Source organism: Borostomias antarcticus (assembly GCF_949987555.1).
Source record: "Borostomias antarcticus genome assembly, chromosome: 10".
Lineage (NCBI taxonomy): Eukaryota > Metazoa > Chordata > Actinopteri > Stomiiformes > Stomiidae > Borostomias > Borostomias antarcticus.
The window spans coordinates 24,835,538-24,859,694 of NC_140243.1; the positions used below are offsets into that span (position 1 = coordinate 24,835,538).

Consider the following 24,157-nt stretch of genomic DNA (forward strand, 5'->3'; position numbering starts at 1 on the left):
ATTCATGACTACACCAAGATTTCTGGCTTCGTTTGTGGTTTTTAGCATTACTGATTGAAGTTGAGCACTGACTTTTAATCGTTCTTCTTTTGCTTCAAAGACAATTACTTCAGTTTTATTTTTGTTTAGTTGGAGAAAGTTCTGGCACATCCAATCATTGATTTGTTGAATGCACTTACTCAGCGCTTGTATGGGATTATAGTCTCCTGGTGATATGGTGATATAAATTTAAATCTGCATAGCTATGGTAACATATTTTGTTGTTTTCCATAATTTGAGTTAGTGGGAGCATGTAAATGTTGAACAGAATTGGCCCCAGGATGGCGCCTTGGGGAACTCCACAGGTCATTTTTGTCAGATCAGATTTGTAATTGCCTATAGACACAAAATAGTCCCTGTCCTTTAAGTAGGATTCAAACCAATCTAACACTGTACCAGAAATTCCCAGCCAATTTTCCAGTCGGCCTAGTAGTATGTTGTGGTCTACCGTGTCGAACGCAGCGCTGAGATCCAGTAGTACTAAGACTGAGACTTTGCCATTATCTGTGTTTAAATGGATGTCATTAAATACCTTAATTGGAGCAGTCTCAGTGCTGTGGTGTGGTCGAAATCCTGACTGGAAGACGTCAAAGCCATTACTTAGTGCCAGGAAGTTATTCAGTTGTTGGAAAACAACCTTTTCAATTATTTTGCTTAGAAATGGGAGGTTTGGTATGGGCCTATAATTGTTCATTTGTGAGGTGTCTAGATTATTCTTTTTTAAGAGTGGCTTGATGACTGCAGTTTTCAGGGTTTGCGGGAACACACCTGAAAGAAGAGATGTGTTTACAATTTGCAATAAATCAGTGGCCATGCAGTTGGATACAGTTTTGAAGAAGTCTGTAGGTAGAACATCAAGGCAACAGGTTTCAGATATTGTATAGTGTCCCCCAGGGTTTTATGGTTGATCAGATGAAATTGTGTCATGGTATTGATTTTAAGTGGACACTGTGACGACACATGTCCTGTACCTGGAATGGAGGCACTAACTGCTTGTCTAATTTTCTGAATTTTGTCAGTGAAGAATGAGGAAAATTCATTGCAGGCCCTGGTGGATAGAAGTTCAGAGGCTACTGACACAGGGGGGTTTGTCAGCCTATCGACAGTGGCAAACAAGGCACGCGCATTGTTATGGTTTTTGGTGATGATGTCAGAAAAGAAGGTCTGCCGTGCATTTCTCAGCTCCATATTATGAATGCGAAGTCTCTCTTTATAGATGTCATAATGAACATGGAGATTTGTTTTTCGCCACCCACGTAATAGCTTGTGCGCGGTATATCACATTGGGATACATTAACTATCCAATGACATACATTCATAAGCTATGGAATCTAAATTTCACTTTCAATATCATTCATTGCTAATGCTCGAAGCAAAGGAAAGTCGTCCCAAAGAGACCCAGACCCTCCTTGTCCAGGAGGAACGTCCTGAAACTCTCTGAAGGCACCATGTTCCCCAGCCAGCGTGTGGTTGTGAACGGACATGTTTTGATACTGCTTTGGACTGGGAGGCTCCTCCTCCAGGAGAGGCTGGGTGGACTCGGAGCGCAGGTAGACCCGGGACTGGGCCGCTGGCTGGCTGGCGTATGGACCGGCGAAGATCACAGAGGCATACGGAACAGAGTCCTGCTGGGACCCTGAGTAGCTGGGGCTGAGGGGTGAGCCACAAATGGACTCGCCCAGGTCACTGGTGTCTTCGTCGCTTCCACTATGCAGCCAGGGGCCATCGGTGAACTGAACACCCCCTTTCTCCAGCGCCATCTTGGGAAGGCCCAGGAGGCTGAGATGGGAGAGATAGACTGGGCTGGACTCCTGAATGTCCTGGGTTGGGGTGATGTCCTACATGGGGGGGGGATAAGACAGTTACAATCTTGATTTTCATCTTGGTTTTACCATGCAGAGAGTAACAGTAATGGGAATCCCGATAAAACACCTGGATTGTGTCTGTTGTCGTCCAACTCTTGATGCTGCTGTTAGCTGGGTCAGGGACCATGGGCCAGAAGCACATCTTCAACCTTAAGAGACACAATTATTGAGTGTGGCTTTACAAAAATTACAATTACAACAATTAAAACTACATTGCATTGCAGTAGTTGCGGTGCATTGCTGTTACTGGCTGAAGGCTCACCGTTCTTGCTTTGTGAAACAGGCCATCACTGTAATGATGACAAGCAATGCCAATGCTACACCAGCTGCAATCACACTAAACACAATATCCAGGGCATCTGAAAAAAATTATATTTGGCAATTTCAAAGAACTATCCATGTATATACGCTTCTGATACTAGGGCATCCTGAAGGCACCAGGACACCTATAAACAGGGTGCGATTTGTAAAAAAAACAGAGGGGGGGACATTTTCAAATAAAATGTAATGTCCAGAAATTGAACAAATGTAAACATCACAACAAAGGAAACGACTGTATGTTCTTATTGTATTCTTATATTATACACCCAACAAAGTGCTAAAAGAAAGGACAAACCATACGATGTTAGGTTATTGATCACACTGCTATGAATGTAGAGCTATCCCGTCCTCATCATAGACCTTTAGACCTCATAAAAAAGTGATATGCGCAGGCTAGTTAAAGGTAGGCACTACAGTATACCCAGCTAACACACAACGTCTTGAAGACGTCGCCAGAAGGGTGCGACTTTGTGACTCCATGCGACTTTGTGACGACGTCGTGACGTGCATGTCGCCAGGAGGTTGCACACACGACGTCGTCACAAGTCGCAGTATGGTCGTAGCCTACCCCTGCTGAAAAAAACTATAGAAACCATTACACATATTCTATTGGTTCCTGATGGTTTTGTGATGGTTTCTAATGGCTACTAATGGTATGTAGTGTTTTCCTGATGGTTTGGTATCATAAAATAAAAGTTCCTAATGGTTCAACAGCTGATCTATGACTGATTCTAGACACCTTTAAAGGTTTTCTAATAGGATTCAAATGTCTTCTACAGGAGTCTTAATGGTCCCTACAGGAGTCTAGTGGTCCCTAATGGTGATGTGATGGAAATAGTCTGGACATCAACACTATAGACTGTTATGGACTTAATGGCCATCACATCTGTAATGGTAGTGATTTCTAATAGTTCCTGGTGTACGCTATAGAGTATGTTGCTAGATTGCAATGTTAAGCGATTTCATTATCACCGCCATGTTTATTAAAACGTTCCAAGATCACATGCTTCAAGTTTAAACTACTTAATATTGTGAATTTCCTACTCCGTTTGTTAAAGTAAACATGCTGTAAAGTCGCACTGAAATGAAAAAAAAATATATATATGACATATAATTGGTCATAGTGTTCACCTATTCAACGATGTATGCCAAAAAATTTACAAAATTCTACTTTTGTTGTAATCTTATATCAAAGTACAGTATATAATTTCTTACTTCCTGGAAAACGGTAAATCACGTGCAATGACGACAACAGGTACCTTAGATTTTAGGCCAATAATCTCACGACATCCACCCGTCAATCAACGCTATCCTTCTATCAAATCTGTCTAAAGTTCTTAAAACCGTCCACTTGTCAATGTTCCAATCAAATTCCTCTAAACATATGTCCCACCCTCATAGCTTGTTTGTCAAACTACGGAAGTTTAGATGATCTCAAACGTCCGTTTCAGTGCGACTTTAATCAATTAATTTGCCCTAACTCATCAAAATAATCTAGTAGGACAGATCACAGATAAAATACATTTATTAAAACCGGCCAATCAGATAGAGCTTTGACGGTAACAACCATAGCAGCTTGTAGCAACGCATCGGCCAATCATTGACTACTTCTTGGACAAGGCAAGTGCCCTTTTGAAAGTTACTTCTTTTTTTTTTTTTTACAGTGTAAATATACTGACATTGATCAATTCTCGATTAAAAGCGTGTAATAATAATGCCCCAAAATGCGTTGTAATTTTGCCCGCCCCCCGCACACACCCGTGCCCCTCCCCTCCCCTCCCTCTCTTCCTTTTGCAACGGGAAATCCCCCCCCCCCCCCCCCCCAGCAATTCGCACGCTGTCTATAATGGTCTATGGACAAAAAATACCAACCCATGGACATAGTTGTGAGGAGAATCTCTGATCCGTTCAAGCTCCCACCATCGGTGCTGACCATGATGAAGGCTTTATAGGACCACATGGAGTTGAGGTCTTTCAGGATCACTCTTCTCTGGGCCAGATTTGCGTTCACATCTGAACAAGAACGTGACGTATCAGCTTCATACGATATAACCCAGCAGTCTGTAATAATCTGAGCTGTGAATGGAGCTAAAATAACTGTTCTCCAACCTTTTACATTCCCCTGCTCGTCCCAGTAGAAGACCCTGTAGCTCCGTACGATGCCATTCCGTTTGCATGTGGGGATTTCATCCCAGATCAGCTCAATATGTGAATGCCAGTTCTTCAGAACCTGCAGATTCGGTGCCGTAGATGGGGCTGCCGTAATGAATAAGGCAATCAGGACTGTATGTAGTGAACTATAACACAAGTACACTGGTTATTATAAAAAATGTAGACATGAAACTGTTGATTTTATTATGAGGCTATGGGGTCAGGATGTTCGATTATTATACTGTCTTGACTTGAGACCTACAGTACTATGATCCTAGCAGCACATAGCTCGGTTCCTATAATTTAACTATTTTTTTTTTTCTTTCAAAATGCTACAGGGGTGTGATTTATCATGTGTCCACCAGGGGGAAGCATTGTATCAAAAACTGATACAGCATGTTCCCAACACACCTACCACCACTCTCCACTTGATCTTGCAAAGACCAGGGTGCAGGGTCTAATCTTCACAGACTTACCCTTTTGTCTAGAGTATTCCTCCACAGTTCGAGGAAGGCCAATCCCATGCTTATACCTAGGATACACGGTGATCCCGTAAGGTTTGTATGGCTCAATACCCTCTGCAGACAAGAATGAAGAGATTAGAGAAAGTCAGTGTAGACTAGAGGCCTGTATGGGAACACAAAGAGAGAAGTAGACTAGACCCTGCCCACAATGAATACAAACTTCACAACAGACCAATGGATAATATAGTACCCACAGGCAAGTACATCTAAAAGGTAAGCCAAACTCACAAGGCGTGCTGTACATCATACCTGATATTTCCACGTGGGATTGATTTCTGTCTACTTGGTCAAAGAAAATGAGGGATTTGTCCATGTCGCATAACGGTCTCCACTCGACCACGTAGCCAGTGATGTCAGAGGAAGCTTCAGCCGTCCACTCTACGTGTAGCGATGTGTCACCATGAGGACTGACCCTGACATCTGACACTGCAGTTGGAGCTGGAGACACAACAAAAGTTTGCAAGATATCACAGGCGTAGGCCTACTTACAACACCCACAAAACATGTCGCTAATAATGCTCAGACGTCCAACCATACAGAAACATATGGCACTAATATCCAAACGGGCATAAACACCTGAATATAAACAAGCCACAGGTTACCTCTGGGCTGAAACACAAGTACTTCAGTAGGACTGGATCTTCCGGCAGCGTTAGCAGCGCAGAGGAACACTCTCCTGGCTCCTCTGGGAAGCCGGAAGTGGCAGTGACGGGCGGCCGTGGCGCACAGCTGCCTTCGATCACCCGGGGGTCTGTGCAGCGAGACCATGTAGGACACGTTCTTGCCGTTGGCGTGGAATTGTTCGGATGGCTACGAGAGGAAGAGAGTGGGAAGACCTTTGACGGACAGATTTTCTGCACAACTGTGGCAGAAAACACGATGTGTGAAATATGGTGTCGTCTGTGTGTTGGCTACGTGTGTATGTGTAGGCTATGCAACGCATGTATGTGTGTGTGCGTGCGCGCGCGCGCGTGTCTCTGTCTGTGTATCGTTCTTACCTTCCAAAACAAATGCACACGGAGAGGATTCTGCCTCAGCTCCCTAGGTACCTTCATCCAGGAGTCTAGTCGTCCAGTGGGAGCTGAGAACAGGCAGAGAGGACGGTCAACAACTTCATGACTCATCAAAAGTCTCCACCTCTCAGTGGCACGAAGTAGAAACACCTCTAAAGCTAGGCAGGTGTGTACATTCAGTGAGTTGTCAGAGAGCCCAGTTCAAGTCAATACATCAATCATCGGAGCTGCAAAGGGTGGGAAATGTAGGACATAGCATTAACGTAAAGAGAAAAGCAAGCCTAGTTAATGAAAGGAAAAGGTAATAGATTGTGTAAGCAGAGGAGTGTTAAATGTACCCCGTTCCTGGGTGACCCCAGGGCAGCTGCTGCTCCACTCAGACCAGGGGCTCTGCTGCTGGTACCTGACTCTGATCTGGATGTGGTATTCTGCCCCATGGAGCAGGCGACACACCTCCACCGGTCTGTTACGCCTCACAGTGGTGAATGGGATCTAACACAGCCCCGCACACGCGCGCGCACACACGCGCACACACACACATACATACAGTACACATACACACAAACACACATACAGTACACACATACACACACACACATACACACAAATACAGTACACATACACACAAACGCGCACACGTACACATACACACACGCATGCACATACACATACAGTACGAGTACACACACACACACACACACACACACACACACACACACACACACACACACACACACACACACAGTATTAAAAATCTATGTGTTCAGAGGATTTGCATCATGAACATCTGAATGCATCCCTCACTTTCTGTTCGTTCCCCTGCTTGCTGTCTGCAGGTTTCAGTAGCACCTCCAGGCCTAAGCTGGACACCCACGCCAGCTGGTCAGACATACTCCAGCTGACCTCCAGGCAGCCGTTGGGCTCTGCTTGGACCCTCACGATCTTTGGTGGGTCAAATTTTGCTGCAATATAAGTGTCATAATCAGAATGATTTCTAATTGAGCATAGCGCAAAACTGTAACGGTGTATTAAGATTCTGGCAGGTTTGTGTTGGACGTCCTTACCTGCCCTTAAGGGCTCCAGAGAAAGAGAGTCTGAAGAGGCTTGGCCTAAAGCATTCACTGCTTTTACAAAGATCTCCATCTCTGATAACAGGAAAAAGTCGGAACGTGGAATCGTGTAGAGATGGACCCCTTCTGGCACCTTGTAAGTCTTGCTGTCCGGTACGTCACTGAAGAAACGAGGAAATAACAAATCAATATTTGGTGAAATCACATTCACGCATATTCAGTTATCACTGGCAAATCCACAGCACATCTTAAAACTAGCATCTGATATACAGGTAAAGAAATGCACGGCAGAAGTTAAACAGTACATCGATACATCACAGATAGGTATAAATAAGATGCAGTGACACCGTAAACGTATCCTACCTAGTCTCTGTGTGGAGAGTGTACTGTGTGGGCAGGTGGGTGTCCGGCCCTGGGTCCCAGATGCACAGCAGCGTGCTTGGTGTGGTGAGGTTAGTCACACAGCTGAGATTCTGAGGCACCGGGGGTGGAACTGTGGATATAGAGGTTTTCAGGGAAAGACAATATGTAAAACAGAGGAAAACCAGAGGAAGATAAAGAAAAAGAACAGTTCAACCGGAGAAGCTGTACTTACTCTGCTATCAATCTATGATAAAATCAGAATACTCTTGGATTCTAATGTTTTGGGCTTGGGATTCTGTAAACCATATTATATTCATTGTATTCATTTCTCATGCCCTGTACGCTTAGATCTCTCAGATCTGCTGAAATGATGAACGATAGAAACGTGATGAAAGAGATGAAAGTGTAATACTAGAGATTGGACCTGGGGAAACCAGGTTATTGGCTTATAAAGTTATTAATTTGTTCTATTCCAAAAGTAGAAAAATAGTAGCAACTAGAAGCAAGGAAAGTGGATTAATTTCATGAATTGTTATTCATTTTTACTGGCCCATCCATCTGTTAACTGTCTTAGTCCCTTACTATGAATGACAAAGGAAATCTGGTAAATTAAAGGTTACCCATGCTGCACCACTTGGGTAAACAAACAAACAGATCAACAAACAAACGAAACCACTCTCACATCCAGCTCGTATCTCCACTCCTCCTACAATCTGGCAAGCCCGGTCTCCCTGGACACAGCAGGTGAGGTGGGCTATGGGCTCTGTGAAGCTGGGGATGAAGACTTTGGAGATCCTGACGCTCTCGTTCTGTGCAAGGCTGCTGTGGAGAAGGCGTTGGTCAAGGTGCCACTGTATGTGAACATCTTGTCCCTCAGTGAGGAGACAGTCATCTCTGATGACACAAGAGGCTGTCACATTTGACCCTGAGGTCACCAGAGGGGTGGACGTCTGCACCTCCGCACACAGGGACTGAACATCTGAACACAGGGGAAAGATGACGGGAGAAGATTGCATCACCATGAAAGGAGGTGGAAAGGTCTTGTGAGCCACAAAACAAATGACTAATTTTGTGTGATGCTGCAGCACAATTCATAGTTCTTCATGAGTCTTTGACATTACCTCAGCAGTTCCAAAACCTGTGGAAACCCTTCATTGCAATGTTTCAAAACAACTTCAGAAACAATGGTGATTTGACGTGTCTAATAACCAATTGTCCTTGTAACTGTTGGTGCCATTTAGAATCACATATTTATTCAGACAGCGGCATAGCTCACCATTTGTTGTTCTGTTCACTAATGCCAGCAGTGTAGCAAGCACTGATACAAAGGCTGGTGACATACTGACACAACCTGCTAGGAATAGAACAGAAGAGAGTGATTGTAAATAATAAATAATAAAACTACATTGCGACTCAGTGGAATCAAAACATTCACATTTTCTGGTGTGTGGCAATTAGAGGAAGGAAAATGATTATGGAACTTAATCATTCCCCAGTATCAGCATGGTGGTCCTACTTAACATTAAAAGTTGGCAGAATATACTGTACAACTGAACTAAAATTATGTAAAGTAACAAGCTTTGTTGCTGTCAAACATGGAGTACTCACCATTCCACAATCATATAAAACTTGATGATAACTTGGGGACTTTGGTGGGTACTCTTCAGGTACACTGTGATAAATGTCCATGTACCACTGGCAAGATGGCTGCCCTCAGGATATGCCTATGCCTCTGTGTGGTCTGAGAAGGAAATAGAAATCAGTTATTGTCTGTCATGTAAGCTGGTTGTTGCTGTCGTTCCCTGGAAGTGGTCTGGATGTCTGGTTTCTGCTGTGTGGTTTCACACAGACTCACTGGTGGTATCACCGTTCTGGGAACACAGACACTGATGCCAGGCAACTGAAACCGTTGTGAAACTTCCTGTTCCCCTCTTGCCTTAAAACAATAACTTGCCTCACCCTCATCAAGGTTATTTGGATGGGAAAATGTATGCAGTGTAAAAACAGCATTCTTTGAGGTTAATGAACAAGACCAATATCAGAGAAGACATAGGGTCTTTTTAAGAGCAGCAGAGCATGTATTATTTTATTTTGTGTGTTTCTCTCATGGCAATTCATGATCAGATTTATACAACTTCATGATCAATTTTACATTCCATGGTCAAAAAGGAGTAGGAAGAAGAAACATCATATTTTTACCTGCCCCTGAAACATAAACAATAAGAATTAGATGATCTGTCAATTACAGATACTTAACAACCAGTACTTTCCTTTGCATGATAATTTAACAACAAAAAATAATAATAATCAAATCAAAAACCATACCTATTGATTATCTATTAATATAATACACCTATTACCTGACTTCTTTACATAGATAATTACTCTTTCTTTATGCATTGTTTTTAACTGATTTTTTTTAAATTAAATTTTTTACTATTTATACAACCCATTAATTCTGTAGAGAGTTCCATAATTTGACTCCAACAACTGAAGTGTACTGCTATTAGTTTTTGCAAACTGATGTTAAAAATTAAATTTCCTTATGTGATCTTTATTATTATTATTATTTCCTTCTGTGGTCCTCTAAAAACAAACAACTTGAAGATTTTCTGGCAATAATCTGCTTTTTGCCCTGTACATAACTAAAGTCTGTAGCTCAACTAACTTTTTAAGTTTCATTATTCCAGACTTAAATAGTCTTTTGGTGTGTTCTCTTGAATCTACGTTATGAATAGGAGTGGAAAGAACACAGCCATGTCAATGCTGTTTTCCTTTTCCCCATTTTCTGATTGTCCAGTGCACATTTTTTATTGTATTTATTGTACTGTGTTTTATAACATTATATTTTATAACACTGTATAGTGTCTAACGATGTGGCCACAGAATTAGTGAAGCAGTTGAGATGGGGAAATGGCCAGAGAGAATCATCTATACTACAGTATGTGAGGGAATGTAGTGGAAGCATGGCGTGGGAGTATGGAAGCCTCCGATTCATTGCTTATCAGCTGCATGCATAAAGACCTCCACTTTGCGGCCTTCTTTTCAGAGTCTTTTAGTGTAAAGAGCTAATTGCCTCTGTTAATGTGCATCTCTGCTGCCTGCCTTACAATGAGGGAGTAAAACGTATGTACAATATATGCAGTGATTCTTTTTCAACTGCCATGTTGCTCTGAAACAATTATTTTATATTAACAAGTAATATGATTCCTTTAAAACACAAAGTGAGAGTCAATTTTCCATTCAAGCAGCGTATGTAATATATTTTCTTGCCGTGACTATGTTGATAATGATCAAAAGTGATTTGGACATACTTTTAACAGTCATACTATCATATACATATACTTGTCATACTCATGTGGAAACTCAATGATACCCTGATAACCTGGTATGATAGGAACACTGAGTCACTGGAATACTGTGAGACAATGCAGACGATGTTTGCTGTTGCATGTTGACGTATGACATGACACCCAACCATTGTCTAGCATACCTATTCTGTATTTCCAATCCTATTGTGGTACAATGTCATTACATCCTCTTTCCTGATTGAGAAATATCCTCTCAGGGCACTGCAACAACAATTCTGTCTATTTCTCCTTTTCCCTTCCTCTTCAAATCTTAACTTTTCTATTTTCTTGACTTGACTTGACTTGAACTTGACTGTTTCTACACAAACAACACAGTTTTGGGTATAAAAGCCTACACTTCCCGGTGTAAATATTCCCCTGGGTCATGGTGACTTGGCATCTATTTCTTTCTCATGTTAAAAACAAGAACAAAAAAGAAAAAGAAAATATGAAAGCAAAAGCTTCAACAGTACATCCTCTTATTTCATGGATAAGCATGAGGACATTTAAACTGAACCAAATGTTAAAATGAGTAGATCATGTCCTCTATTTCTTATCCTCCCAATTAAAGAATGAAAGATGTTTATTACAAATACAAATCAATAAAATATGTGACACTTAAGTCCATCTCACATATCAATATGACTACATTCTCAGAACAAAACCAGGACAAAGTCAATTGTTAAAAAGTTTCCAGGCAGGTTCAAGCCTGAGTGTCTGGTGCCACTAACAAACAGTAAATATTATTTATTTTATTTCATTTTCGTTGCGGCTCATGTGTCAGGTACAATCATAATGAAAGGAACAGTAAACGGCTTGATGTGAAGATAGAGAAAAGCAATCAGAGAGTAGCACCACTCACCACACACAGCTAGCGGGGCCAGAGAGGGCTTTCATCAGCTCTGATGAAGATAGTGTCAGATGGAACAGGCTCACTGAATGGAGCTCAGAGGGCCCTTGTGTTTAAGCAAGCATCCACATCCTTGTTTTGAATTAGCTTTAGCGCAGTGGAGCTGTGCAACCACCAAGATGGATCACATGACATTGAACAACACTAGGAAAGCAAGGGCTTTTGAGGCATGTACTGTGTGCTTTGGGAAATTAGATTATATATGTTTTGGTATAATAACTGGTATGATATTTAATGCCCTGTGATGGATTTTACATGATTGATTACATGATTGTCTGGAGATTATCAGAGATTTTAAAAGACTTAATGCAAAACATAACCTATTTATTTGTTGTTTTTTGTGTGTTGGCTGTAAGCCGACACACCAAGGAGAGGGAATCCTTTTTGTCCGTGCTTATATCTGTCCTGCTGTCGTGTTGTTGACCTGCAATTCCGTTGCTGCTACCACAAGAGGCAATAGTCCCAGAACATCAAAACCAAAAGACTCCACAGATTTCCTAGGTCAGCGGTGGCCGAGTGGATAGTGTACTGCCCATCACGGCGAAGGTTGTGAGTTTGATCCTTGGTGTGGACAATACCAAGGTACCATGACATATTTTGTCACTGGACGTTGTAGAAGTTATGTAACGAGCGTGGGTCACATTTGTTAATTATAGACCCTTTTACAGCCTAGTCAGCACAAGTAGCCTATGCGCGCATTCTTGAAACCGTAGCAGAGGAAGACAGACGAAAGTTTGAAATATATTTGTGAACCACAAAAATACATTTGTGAAACAAGAATTTATTTGTGAATCACCAAAAAACATTTGTGAAACAAAAATTAATTTGTGAACCACACAAATGTATTTGTGAACCACACAAATGTATTTGTGAACCACAAAAAAAACATTTGTGAAACATGTGGTGTATATTGACAAGTATTGAAACAGATCTAACCCCATAGTCCTAGAACCCGGTAAGCCAGGACCAACGCACAATTTTTTTGGGGGTGCGCTTTCAAAGCATTGGTATTTTTATATGTAAAAAAGATATAGGAAAACAGTAGCCTAGGCTACTGAGCGAATAAGAGGGCAATAATGGGCCGAAACAACCACGCTTTAGGGACACACTAAATACACTACAGAGCCATTATATGACAACAATGGCCAAGCACCACGAAGAGGAATGACAGAACTATAAAATACACCCCCTTAGGCCTAGCACTTTTGGGGGCGGGCCTGGCTCCCTAAGGCCCTTCAGAACTTGATGATGGAGGTGTAGAAGAGGACCATCATTGTCTTTGGCATGTTGAATTTCTTCAGCTGCCTCAGGAAGTAGGCTACATCCTCTGCTGTGCTTTTTTAGCATTTAGCATTGAGGCATTTTTGTACATTCACGTGTTACAATTCTCATTATTGATCCTGATGTGTGTAATATTATGTAGGCTATAACAATAATATGTTGGGTCTTGTAATTGATTGCACCAAACATGTCTATAATCATAATAGCATAATGAAATTCTCACGTTGCAACATGTGACGTTATGCCTCCAACACACTCCCACATATTCAATATTTATATATTTACACAATTCTATTTTATCAACATAACACGAGGATCCTTTCTCCATAGGCTATAATGTAAAAGTCAAAAACAGAATTGCTTTGTGGGTCATCTGCACATTTGCAAATTGATTATTTTACTGTTCTAAATGTAGAGCATAACCAGAATTGTTTTGTGTTTTTCCATGTAAAAATAGTTATTGTTATTTTCCCAGGAGGACAGAACAGCAACAGAGACCCCATCATCGTATGGCCATGAGTACCACACCTCACAAACTGTGGACTTCAGCCCAATTGCGGGCATTACTGTATGAGACTCACCCCTTCCCCAGGTTTAGACCTAAGGGGGGGCGACATTCAGGCTATAAGAGACTCTATGATCATGGGGGGGCTAACCAAAGCTCTCTGATCTGTTCATACACAGGAAAAACAGGCCCAGACCAAACCAACCACAAGGAGCACTCAGATGGAGGTCCAGTCCAGAGGAAAGACTTCCTGGATCCATGCGTCACAGTGTGAGAAGATCCACGAGCACAACTGTGAGTCCAGATGAAGATGCTACTGATCTGGGCTGAGTTTCCCAGACGCATCGTAGCGCTACGTTCATCGTAAGCTACGGCGTTCATCATAGCGCTACGATGAACGTAGCGCTACGATGCCTCTGGGAAACTCAGCCCTGCTGTGTTCTTCTGTCCCTCACCCCGACACCGTCTGCAGGACAAGAACGAGAGGCAGATGTCTGCCCCCAGCCAATGAGCCACCAGCGACCAGGAGGATTCAGGAGACCACAGTGTCCCGGAGCCTGACCAGATGTGTCTTATCTTAAATATAGTAGGCTTATCTTAGATCAACTTATATAAGGCCTATAAACTGTGCTATCTTAAATATAGTAGGCCTATCTTAGATTAACTTACATGAGGCCTATAAACTGTGCTATCTTAAATATAGTAGGCCTATCTTAGATTAACTTACATAAAGCTTATAAACTTGCATTCTCTACTAACCAAATTGGTGTCAGGCAGATTTAATATGTCCTGATGTATTAGACCAAAAATTATTTGAATGCAGTAAGTTACGATTATAACGTGGAGTAGCTGACCATGCTTGAGGAAAAAAAAACACTACACACCACACACACACACACTCATAACATTCCAATGCTCTGAGAAAAATGAGTTTTCACACATTCTTCCTGACAGCAGTTGGCCTCTTCAACAAGGCCCAGGACCCACAGCACTGTCATTTTGTGCATTATTGTGGCCTGCGCTGTATGTTTATATTGTATTGAATTGTAATTGCCACTTGTATTTTGCACTGTCCTGTCTTGTCCTTCCACATTGGTGCTGCTGACACACACACACGCGCACACACACACACACACACACACACACACACACACACACACACACACACACACACACTATTCCGATGCTTGGAGAAAACATCTTTAAATGTTAAAAGTGAGTTTCAACCCATTCATGATGCATAATTTTCAATATGCATCATGTAACATTATGCCTCCAACGCACACTCACATATTCAATGTTTATATATTTACAAAATTATATTTCTATCCACATAACATGAGGATCCTTTCTCCACAGGTTATAATGTTAAAGTCCAAAACAGAATTGCTTTGTGGGTCATCTCCACATTTGCAAATATTTCCCACCCTAATTGTGAAACATGACCAGAACTTCTTTGTGGGTCATCTGAATATTTGAAAATAGATTATTTTACCATCCTAAATGTAGAACATGACTAGAATTGTTTTGTGGCTCAACTGTACATTTGCAAATAGGCTGTTTTACCACTCCAAGGATCCACTCTAAAATTTAATGGGTTGTACTGTAAGTTGGCCCATGCTACACCCCTCAACCCGGGTGTCATGAAAATCGATCTGGGAATTTTGGCTCTGTTGCTGGGGCAGAGGTAATAACAACTTTATAGAGCCCCCTCCAAAAGCATGGAGCAAGACCCCAGGTTCTCCAGCATGCCCTTTGAAGCATCAGACCTAAATCCACGTGTCCTTCATAACAGGCCTGGCATACCCTTTGTTGCTGTGGTAATAGAAATAGCTTTTTTAATGTGATTGTAAACTGTGCCTTGACCCCTAAGGGCACTCAGAGCCAGTTGCCATATCAGGTTTATTAGCTTATTAAATCATAAAATGTTCCTCTGAGGTTTCAAGCAACTCACCCACCCACTCAACTTTTAATCTAACGGCTGTATCCCCCATGTCCTCGCTTCCGCCTCCTTGGAAACATAATGGAAGCTAACTGTTCATCAGAGGCTGCCAGAAAAAGAATTAAAGCGACACACAACTAAGTCACTGAATGGAAATCAACAGAGTAAAGAGAAGTAGACACTAATTAAAAATGCATTAACTGATTATCGTGCAGTTGACACATTTTGCTTGATCTTTTTCTCTAATCAGCAGCAATGACTGAAAGTACTTTCCATCTACGGGTATTACATGCTACATTTCAGTGAGCTGTAAAATTAGCTCAGCGCCTGAAGCAAACTTGCTCTGATGAAGCCTCTTCCTTGCTTGATTGCGATTCCCCTGTATGTACTGCATTTAATAGGACAGTCTCCCCCTTGAACAAATTAGCATTGATGAACCCCAAATTAGACATAGAAAGGATCTGTGGTTTTTATTTTATGTGGATCTAAATGCATACGTTCTGCTATACAAACACTCTAAACAAATTTGTTACTTTCCTGTTATCAAAGTTTATCCCCGACAGGAAAGCCTGCTTTCCTTTCTGTGCTCAGACAGTAGTTGTAGGAAACAGGGCTTTGGCTGCCGCTGCATGCGCTTACAGACGATATCGGTCTCTGAGAAGCTTGGGGGAGAGAGCAGGCGAGAATGGGTCAAACAAGCTTAGACTCACGCTCCTGCTCCTTACATGCACCCAATCCACTCCTATCTAGTACCTGTCACACACTGGCTGCAAAATGGAATTGACTATTGATTTCCCCCTTACCACAGGTCAGTGGGCTGGCAGGCTGTGGGCGCTGAGAGGGGAGGACAAGAAGAGAGGGGACCATGCTAAAAACAAACTCTTATTAACCACACCGCGTCTCTGGGGATTGTGTGTTAGGCGGGGGAATACTTCTGAGGAGCTGTGTTAACATGATGCAATGTGGACAGGGTCAGGGCAGCTTTAAAGTAAACGGTTGTCTACAGAGCAGGAAGGACACCTGTAAACGTACATAACCTATACAGTTATGGGTTGTTCTATAAGTCATATATTTGCTTGTATGAACATGTGCTATAAATTTAAAATCGACTTTGACTTTGACTCATACCTAGATATTCTACTCTTATATTCTTCAAGATGGAGGGTTATGAAAGTAACTTGCGGGCAAGCTTCATTGTCATATCACAACAGCTAGTTAATGTCTTTATCTGTTTACATGTTAGCTGATCTCTCAGACCCTGCCTAAGGTAATCAGATAGCACACATAAGAGCAGAGTATGTTATCCCAAGCTACCAAAAGACCCACACAAATATACTACATACAGTAGGCACACACACAAACACATTCTCTTGATCTTCCAAATGTAGGCAGGCAATTTGCAAATCAGGGGAAACAGCGTGACACACTTTTACTTCACCTCCACAGCATCAAACAGACCATTAACACTGGCCGTGTGCACTTGAATACCCAGAACAGAAAATCAACATGCTTTTACATTAAGCCCCATAAATAATGTCATGCTTTGCCTCGATGTGTGGTTGAGAGGTGCTTCACTGTAGGGCTTTGCAGACCCTGTCATCTCCCTGAGAGAATTCACCAGAGCGTAACTGGGGCTGAGTCACATGGTGTGAAAGTGAGTCGAAGCTTTAGTCGTCTTTGATGAAGCAAGCAAGATTAATCAGGATTACTCAGGTTTGGGCCAAGGTTGGCTCCAGCACAATTGTTGTAGTTAATTCTGTCTGTCTGTCTGTCTCTCTCTGTTGTACAAAAGATACGCTGTGAGGCCACAGCAGAGGCCACCTGTTGAAGGTTATAAATGAGCCATGAGTGGCAAGGGAAATTATTTGAACAGAAATCAGAGCGGAACATTCCAGTTCTTTTATTCTTCCTTGCTGCTAGGGATGAGTTCCCTGATCATCAAAAGCCCATCCAAAAATCTTGGTCATAAAAATTGTATCATATAGTGCATTTCCTACTACTCCTTCCATGACCGCTCTCTCCAGGTGGGCTGGAATGCCCTATCGATGACAGGTCCCCCTCACCCTCCATCCCAACCCACCCAGCGTCCACATGACATGATGTATGGCACCTAGCCTCTCCTAAGAAGCCCAGTTAATTGCTTCACTTTGTTCGGTCACTTACTTTCCTATTTACGTTCTGGACAGGCGCTCATAGCCGGCTCCCTCTCCAGCTGAGATTGATTTATGGACCGTTCAGCGTAACCTTATCCGTCTCCCATTTTGCACCCCTCAAATGCCTTTCAGGGGGAGATGAAAGCCAGGAGTGACAATACGGTTGTAGGCCCTTCCACTGAAGGCCGAAGCAAACCGTTGTTTCAACTACAAAAAAAATATTTAAATAAATGTGAAATACATTTTTATTATATATCAAATTGTATTATTCTACAACAGAACATTGCAATAATTCTCTCCCCTTGTTAGTGTCAGGGAGGGACTGTGCAACACTCATGTCATTGATATGCCAGAAGTCAACCCTGTGTTGCAGCAGTGTGCACTGCAGTATGATCCAATTGGATAACAGCCTGTGTACCAATAGATGACACTGGGAGCATACAGGGCCCTGAGGGGAGTTAATATTTGAGCATTACGAGTCCCATTAAATTGATAGCAACAGAGAGGGGCATTTTGGGAATCTGTAAAACTGTCAAAGATGATCCATTCTGATAATTGTAAGGGTGCATTGATCTAAGATTTAAAGATCATAATGCAGTCTCAGATTCACAAGCCAATTTCACAACAATCACAAAGCAATTTCAGAAAATATACTTTTTTTTTTTTTTACTGGCACAGTAGCTCTCTCATATCAACAAGCAGAGAGTCTGTAACAACATTGGTCATTTCTGCAACTCTCAGCACGATGGTTGCGTCTTTCAGGCAATCGCTTCATGTCCAGCCATGGAACTTGGTCCTGGTCACGGGTCCCGAAGAGATGATCTTGGTTCTCGCTTTTGGATTTCTACCAACAGTACCTATTTTAGCGTGAACCCTGCTATCATCAACAGTGGCAACTTGATCAGCAACATCTCTGTACCCATAACCATTGTAACCTTCATTACTATCGCTCCCTTCATCAACAGTGGTGACTTGATCAGCAACACCTTCATACCCATAATTGTAACCTTGATCACTATAGCCCCCATCATCAACAGTGGTGACTTGATCAGCAACATCTCTGTACCCATAACCATTATAGCCTTCATTACTATCGCTCCCGTCATTGACAGTGGCGACTTGATCAGCAACATCTCCATACCCATAATTGTAACCTTCATTACTATAGCCCCCATCATCAACAGTGGCGACTTGATCAGTAACATGTCCATACCCATAACCATTGGAACCTTCATTGCTATAGCTCCTGTCATTGACAGTGGTGTCTGGATCAGCAATATCTTCGTACCCATAACCTTCCTTACTATAGCCCCTGGGCCATATGAACCCTCTTTTAACATCACCTCTTCTGGGGAAAGACTGATCCATAACAGAATCACCAGCATGATAGACAAATGAGCTAGACTTGTATTGACCTGGGTTTCTAATCAAGTCAAACTTGACAGGGGCCTCTCCCACATTAATCAAAGGGGCATAATTTCTGACTGGTTTCCAGCTTGGCTTAAGGCTGTCAACAGCTGATGCTCTGGGAGAGAGAATGGACCAGCTGGTGGAGGGTCCAGACAATCTGGGATCATAGCCATGGTGATTCAATGTTAAAGGGTTGGGTTGAAAACCACTGGGGCCGGCTTGTCCATAGGCCGAGGGGCTCAGGGAGCCTACTCTTTGGTGGTACTGGCCTTGGTAGGCCATGATAGGTTCTGCCTCAGCCTCTCTAGGGCCATCATTATTTTCATAGCGTACTGGTCCTCTGGGCAGATGGTTGCCGTCTGAACTCCCACGATGTGTAAGTCCAAGTGGATCGGGGGATCCAGGGTATCCCAGTCCCATGGCAGCCGCTTTGGCTAAAGCAGAAGAACAACACTATCAGCTGAATTATGAGAAATAAGGAATTAACCCGCTTCTGTATTTAGCCATCCATGTGTAAAAAAAAACCCCCAAAAAACCGTACATAATGTAATGCAAAGAAGCACAGACCTACCTCTTGCAGTTTCAGCACAATATACACCTCCTGCTAATGCAGAGCGAAGCAAAAGGACACTAAAATAAAATAACATCACAATTTAACATCTTAAATGTGGAATAAAGATTAGTAGTCTTTTCTCAATTTCTCCCTCCCCCTCCAAAACCCCCACAATTGATAAGAAAGTGTTCTACCTCAGATAAACTCCCAAAGCTAGATGCATCTTTTCAGGTCATGTGGGAACAAACTACTAGGTTAACAACCTACCTAACAGCCTAATGATTCAAGCACCACAGCCACCTTTTGACTTCCAACTTCAGCCTCCAACCTTCCCTGCCTTGATTAACTAATTATGGGCAGCTGGGTTGTCATAGAGACCAAAACCCTAAACACAGAATTCGCTCAATCATTAAGCAAATTGCTTCATTACACCAGCTGATTAAAAGAGCGCGAGAAGGATAAAGGAGTCTGCCTAGCAGCAGCTCATTGTGTCCTCTTTCTTAATTGGTTAGTTTCGGAGGTGTGTGAGGGTCAAATAAAGGTTTTCATAGAGTTGAATATATATGAATAAGATTTCTTTGTAGCTACCAGGCACTTAAAAGAGTTCATGTTAGCTCTAAAATACTGTAATAAGCAAAATGTTTAATAGCTTGGAGAGCTTGTTTAATAAATACATGTATGGTTTAACCATTAGGCCTAACACAGAAATATATTAGGCCCTACTTGTCTTCAAAGTATAAAATTCATACACTGCAGAAGAACGATGAGACGAAACTGAGAACATAAACATGCGGATAATGCTCATAATCCCCAGTTCTCCTAATAACATAGGTCTACATTTCTGTTACCATGGCAACCACTAGCCTAAATTTCAATCCCCAGACTTTGGCTGCATCAGTTACCTGTGTAGGTAGGCTATAATAAATAACAACTTTTCATTTCATTGACCTTTATTTAACCAGGCTTAGAGCCATTGAGATTCAAATCTCATTTTCAAGAGCAACCTAGCCAAGAATGGCAGCAGTATAAAAAATTTAATACAATAGGCCTACACACATTAAAAACAATAGATCAACAAAAGTGTCATACAGTAGAAGTGCAGGGAAGCCATATAATCCTATTTCAAAAATTACTTATCAATAGAGTCTGTTTCTACAGATTTCACCATGCCTTTAAATGCAGAAGCTATGCATACTGGCTGCGTGCGAGCTAGCCGGCGCATGCATGCTGAGAGAGAGAGAGAGCGAAAACGCCATGTTCATTCTCGATAATTCTGGGAAACTTGTCCTCTCATTTCGTGTCTAGCTGAGACTGCGGCTCCCGTCAGATTCAGCGATGCATGAGACTCAGACCAGTATGACCATTCCTGACACTTCGTGGGAAAGCCTCGTCATCTCATTTGCATGTCTAGCTGAGGTCGTGACCTTCGTCAGACTCAGGGATGCATAAGAACCAGACAGTGTTTGATTGAGGGCATCATACAGAGTAGCTAATTGTGAGCTAGGCGACTCTTGCATTTGTGAAATAGAGCACGAATGCACACAACAGGCCGACTGTTGATAAGGTTGAGCGTCAGTTTCCCAAAAAACACCCAAGGAGCCTCGCCTCGCCTGCTCATGTTGACATGGCTAGACGAGGCTGCCGTCAGTTCTCCCCTCTCACACTATCTGTCCCTCAAAAGTGAGACCGGCTGGTGTCACGTCTGCTTAACATAACTCAGGGGAAGACACAGCGGCCCGAACTTGCTGGCGTGTTAGAACCTCACCGGCGAGACCTACGGTTGTCACATCTGCTGATACAGCAGGGAAGACTCCGTGGCTTGGAACACACCAAACTTTTCCGATGGGACCGGAGCCCTCCGGCTCGGTCCCATCGTACTCCCTAACGGACGTGTTAATACAACGGACAAGTTAGTACATTACCGCCGAGACCTGCAGTCGTCATGTCTGCTGTTTACGCGGGGGAAGACTTTCGCGGTTCGAGCTGGAGACGTCAACATTTTCAGATGGGCCGGTAACTAATAGCTGGACCCATCTTACACACAACCTCAAAACCTCTCCGTGCGAAGGAGCTACAATACGGTTGTTGCTTGTTGCTTGACTAGGCACCCAAGAGATGCAGACAGTACAATCAAAAACAATAACTGTATTTTTATTGTCGCCTTAATGGAAACGTCCCCACTGCCGCTCTTCGAAGATGGGGGCAAGGCAAGATAGTCACGCATCTTGGCGCACTGGGATTATGTGCGTCACTTCTGTCCCCGAGCCTGGAGGTGGGCAACCGCACCGGTCGGGACACTCTGACCGGTTGGGCAGGGAGAACATTCCTGGCGAGACCTGTGGTCTTCATGTCTGCTGTTTCCACAGGGAAGACAGGGAACACGCGGCTTGAGTCGGACTCATCACAGCTTTCCGATGGGACTGGAGCCCAGATAAGGACGGTCCCGTCGTACTCACCAACGGCCCAGTTAGTGCCGTACCGGTGAGCTCTGCGATCGTCACGTCTTTTAGCAGGAAAGACTTCGCGGCTCGAGCCGGTTTCAGTTTTCCGATGGGACCGGTGCCCCGATAGGGACGGTCCCGTCGTACTCACTAACGGGTGGGTCAGTAGCCTACAGTCTCGGCCAGCTCTGCGGTCACGTCTGCTATTTTAGAAGGAAAAGACATCGCGGCTCGAGCTGAGCTCATCACAATTTTGGCCGGCCCGGCCCGGTCCTGTCGTACTCACTAATCGGACAAGTTAGTAAATTACCGACGAGACCTGCTGTCGTCACGTCTGCTGTTTCCGCAGGGAAGACTTCTGTGGCTCGAGCCGGACCCACGTAGCTGGTTGTTTGGGCAGGTTACGCTCTATTTAGACATGTAACAGCCGCACCCAACAACCAGATTCACTTAACGGAGGGTCGAAGAGGACGTTCTTGTTCTCTTCACGCAGACCGGTTAACGACAACCTAGAGGCAGCCCCGTCGCAGCCACAACCTCTGGGAGGGGAACGACAAGATGATGTGCAGCTTCTTCCAGTAGCTTCGAAAGACCCGGGCCTGGGATCACTGGATGACGAGCCACTAGCATCCTAGGCTTCTGAGGGTGAGTCGTTGTCGGCCTCAGAAAACTCCTTCGCCTCATCAACGGACGGAGGATGGGACAGCATCGGCGCAGGCTGCTGAAGCGGACCGCCGACATCATCCCCGTCTGAGCTGCCCTCCGCGGGTACAAGATCTTGGTTCCCTAGCGGTGGCGGCAGGCAGTCGAAGAACTGTGCCATGTGAAGCCTTTCCAGAGAACGTGGGTCTGGCCGTCAGGAGACAGCATCAGAAGCACCCTGGCATACTGCGGCCCCATGCAGCGGAGCAGAGTGGATATTCCACTTCGCTAGGGGGCGCCGCAACTGCAGAATCTTTCCAGTAGACTGGGTAGCGCTGTCCGGGGTTCCAGAAGGACGCCGCCAACTTCATGGTGAGTTGCTGCGTCATCTTCGGGTCTTCTTTTCTCAGTCGTACTCACGAAAATGGAAATTTCAAAGGAGCAGCTGTGCAGGCGAAGCCCGCTTATACAGTGGTGCACCGTACCTGGTTGGACACAGGTGCGTGTATGTTTTTTTTTCTTTAGTCAATTGTAGCTAGCTAGGTTTTGTCCCCAGAACGCCAACTCTGCTTGCATGCCGTCCACTCAGTGGCCACCCGAACGTGCCCAGAAGACCTGTGACGAGGGGAACGCAGAAGACACAACCAGAGAATGAATCAGCGCCCACCGACAGAACAACAAAACCTCAACATAGAACGTAACGTAAAATACAATAAACAGAACTGGTGATTTTCTGTGAAAAACATATGGTATGGATTGTAAAGCGTTGATGTATGTAATGTGTAGGCTATGTGTAGCAGAGAGATGCTAGCGCTACTGCGTGTGCACCCACAGTATAGGTAAAAACTGTCTGCAAAGGGGTGTGTGTTTATGCGTGTAAAAGTCTGTGTCAGCCGCCCCGTCACAGAGTGACTAGATCCTGGAGTGTAAGTTTGAAGGCTATTCCATGCAGATGCAGGTGGAGAAAACATAAAGGCCTTCTTTTCCAACTCACTTGTAACAAACCTTAAAGGGCCATGATATACAGTAACCAATGTCTGGAGACAATGGACTGATGCATTCATGTAGCAGATCATCATGGTCAAGAACAGGCAAGAAAGTCACTTCAACCTTCGTCTGACATCTAGAGAAAAAACTCAATTATTTTCCTCTAAACCTCTAAAATAAAACTTACATTTCAACATTTTCCCAAGACTCTGTGTACTGTATGAGGCTTAAAAGAGAGGTGGCCATTAATTAAAAATCTTTTTTTTTTTTTTTTTTAAATCATCTCCTAATTAACAGTCATGAAAGATTGAAAGAGACACAATATTTCCCAAAACATTTTTTAGTGCCTAAAAACACTATAAATTGTAAATGAGTAATTCCTTTACAAGGAAGTATTCATCTAATCTGAGAAGCACAAAACATAATTATTAATAATTGTTTTATTCCATTTAAGACCATTGCTTTGACTGTCAAAATGGGAGGATGATAAAACAGAGCAGGGTTGTGGATGCATTTAATAATTCACCCAAATTATTTCTGTCAGGACTGACAAGCTAAACGGTGACTTGATTTAATTCTGTAATTGCACATTCACCTTTACCCTGGACCCATACTTTGGTAATTAATAGGGCCTACC

General features: G+C 43.2%; 1 protein-coding gene across 1 annotated transcript; it reads right to left on the reverse strand.

Annotated features, from left to right (window-relative positions):
• Positions 1-1,370: 1,370 nt before the first annotated feature.
• LOC311314332 (granulocyte colony-stimulating factor receptor-like) lies at positions 1,371-22,922 on the reverse strand (the record flags this gene model as incomplete). Its single annotated transcript, XM_084444670.1, has 13 exons — positions 1,371-1,877; positions 4,159-4,238; positions 4,335-4,481; positions 4,853-4,954; positions 5,150-5,338; positions 5,503-5,710; positions 5,899-5,981; positions 6,252-6,405; positions 6,718-6,875; positions 6,978-7,144; positions 7,347-7,476; positions 8,029-8,325; positions 22,781-22,922. 13 exons carry the CDS (start codon positions 22,920-22,922, stop codon positions 1,371-1,373), a joined length of 2,364 nt encoding a protein of 787 aa, XP_084300796.1.
• Between the last annotated feature and the right edge of the window lie 1,235 nt (positions 22,923-24,157).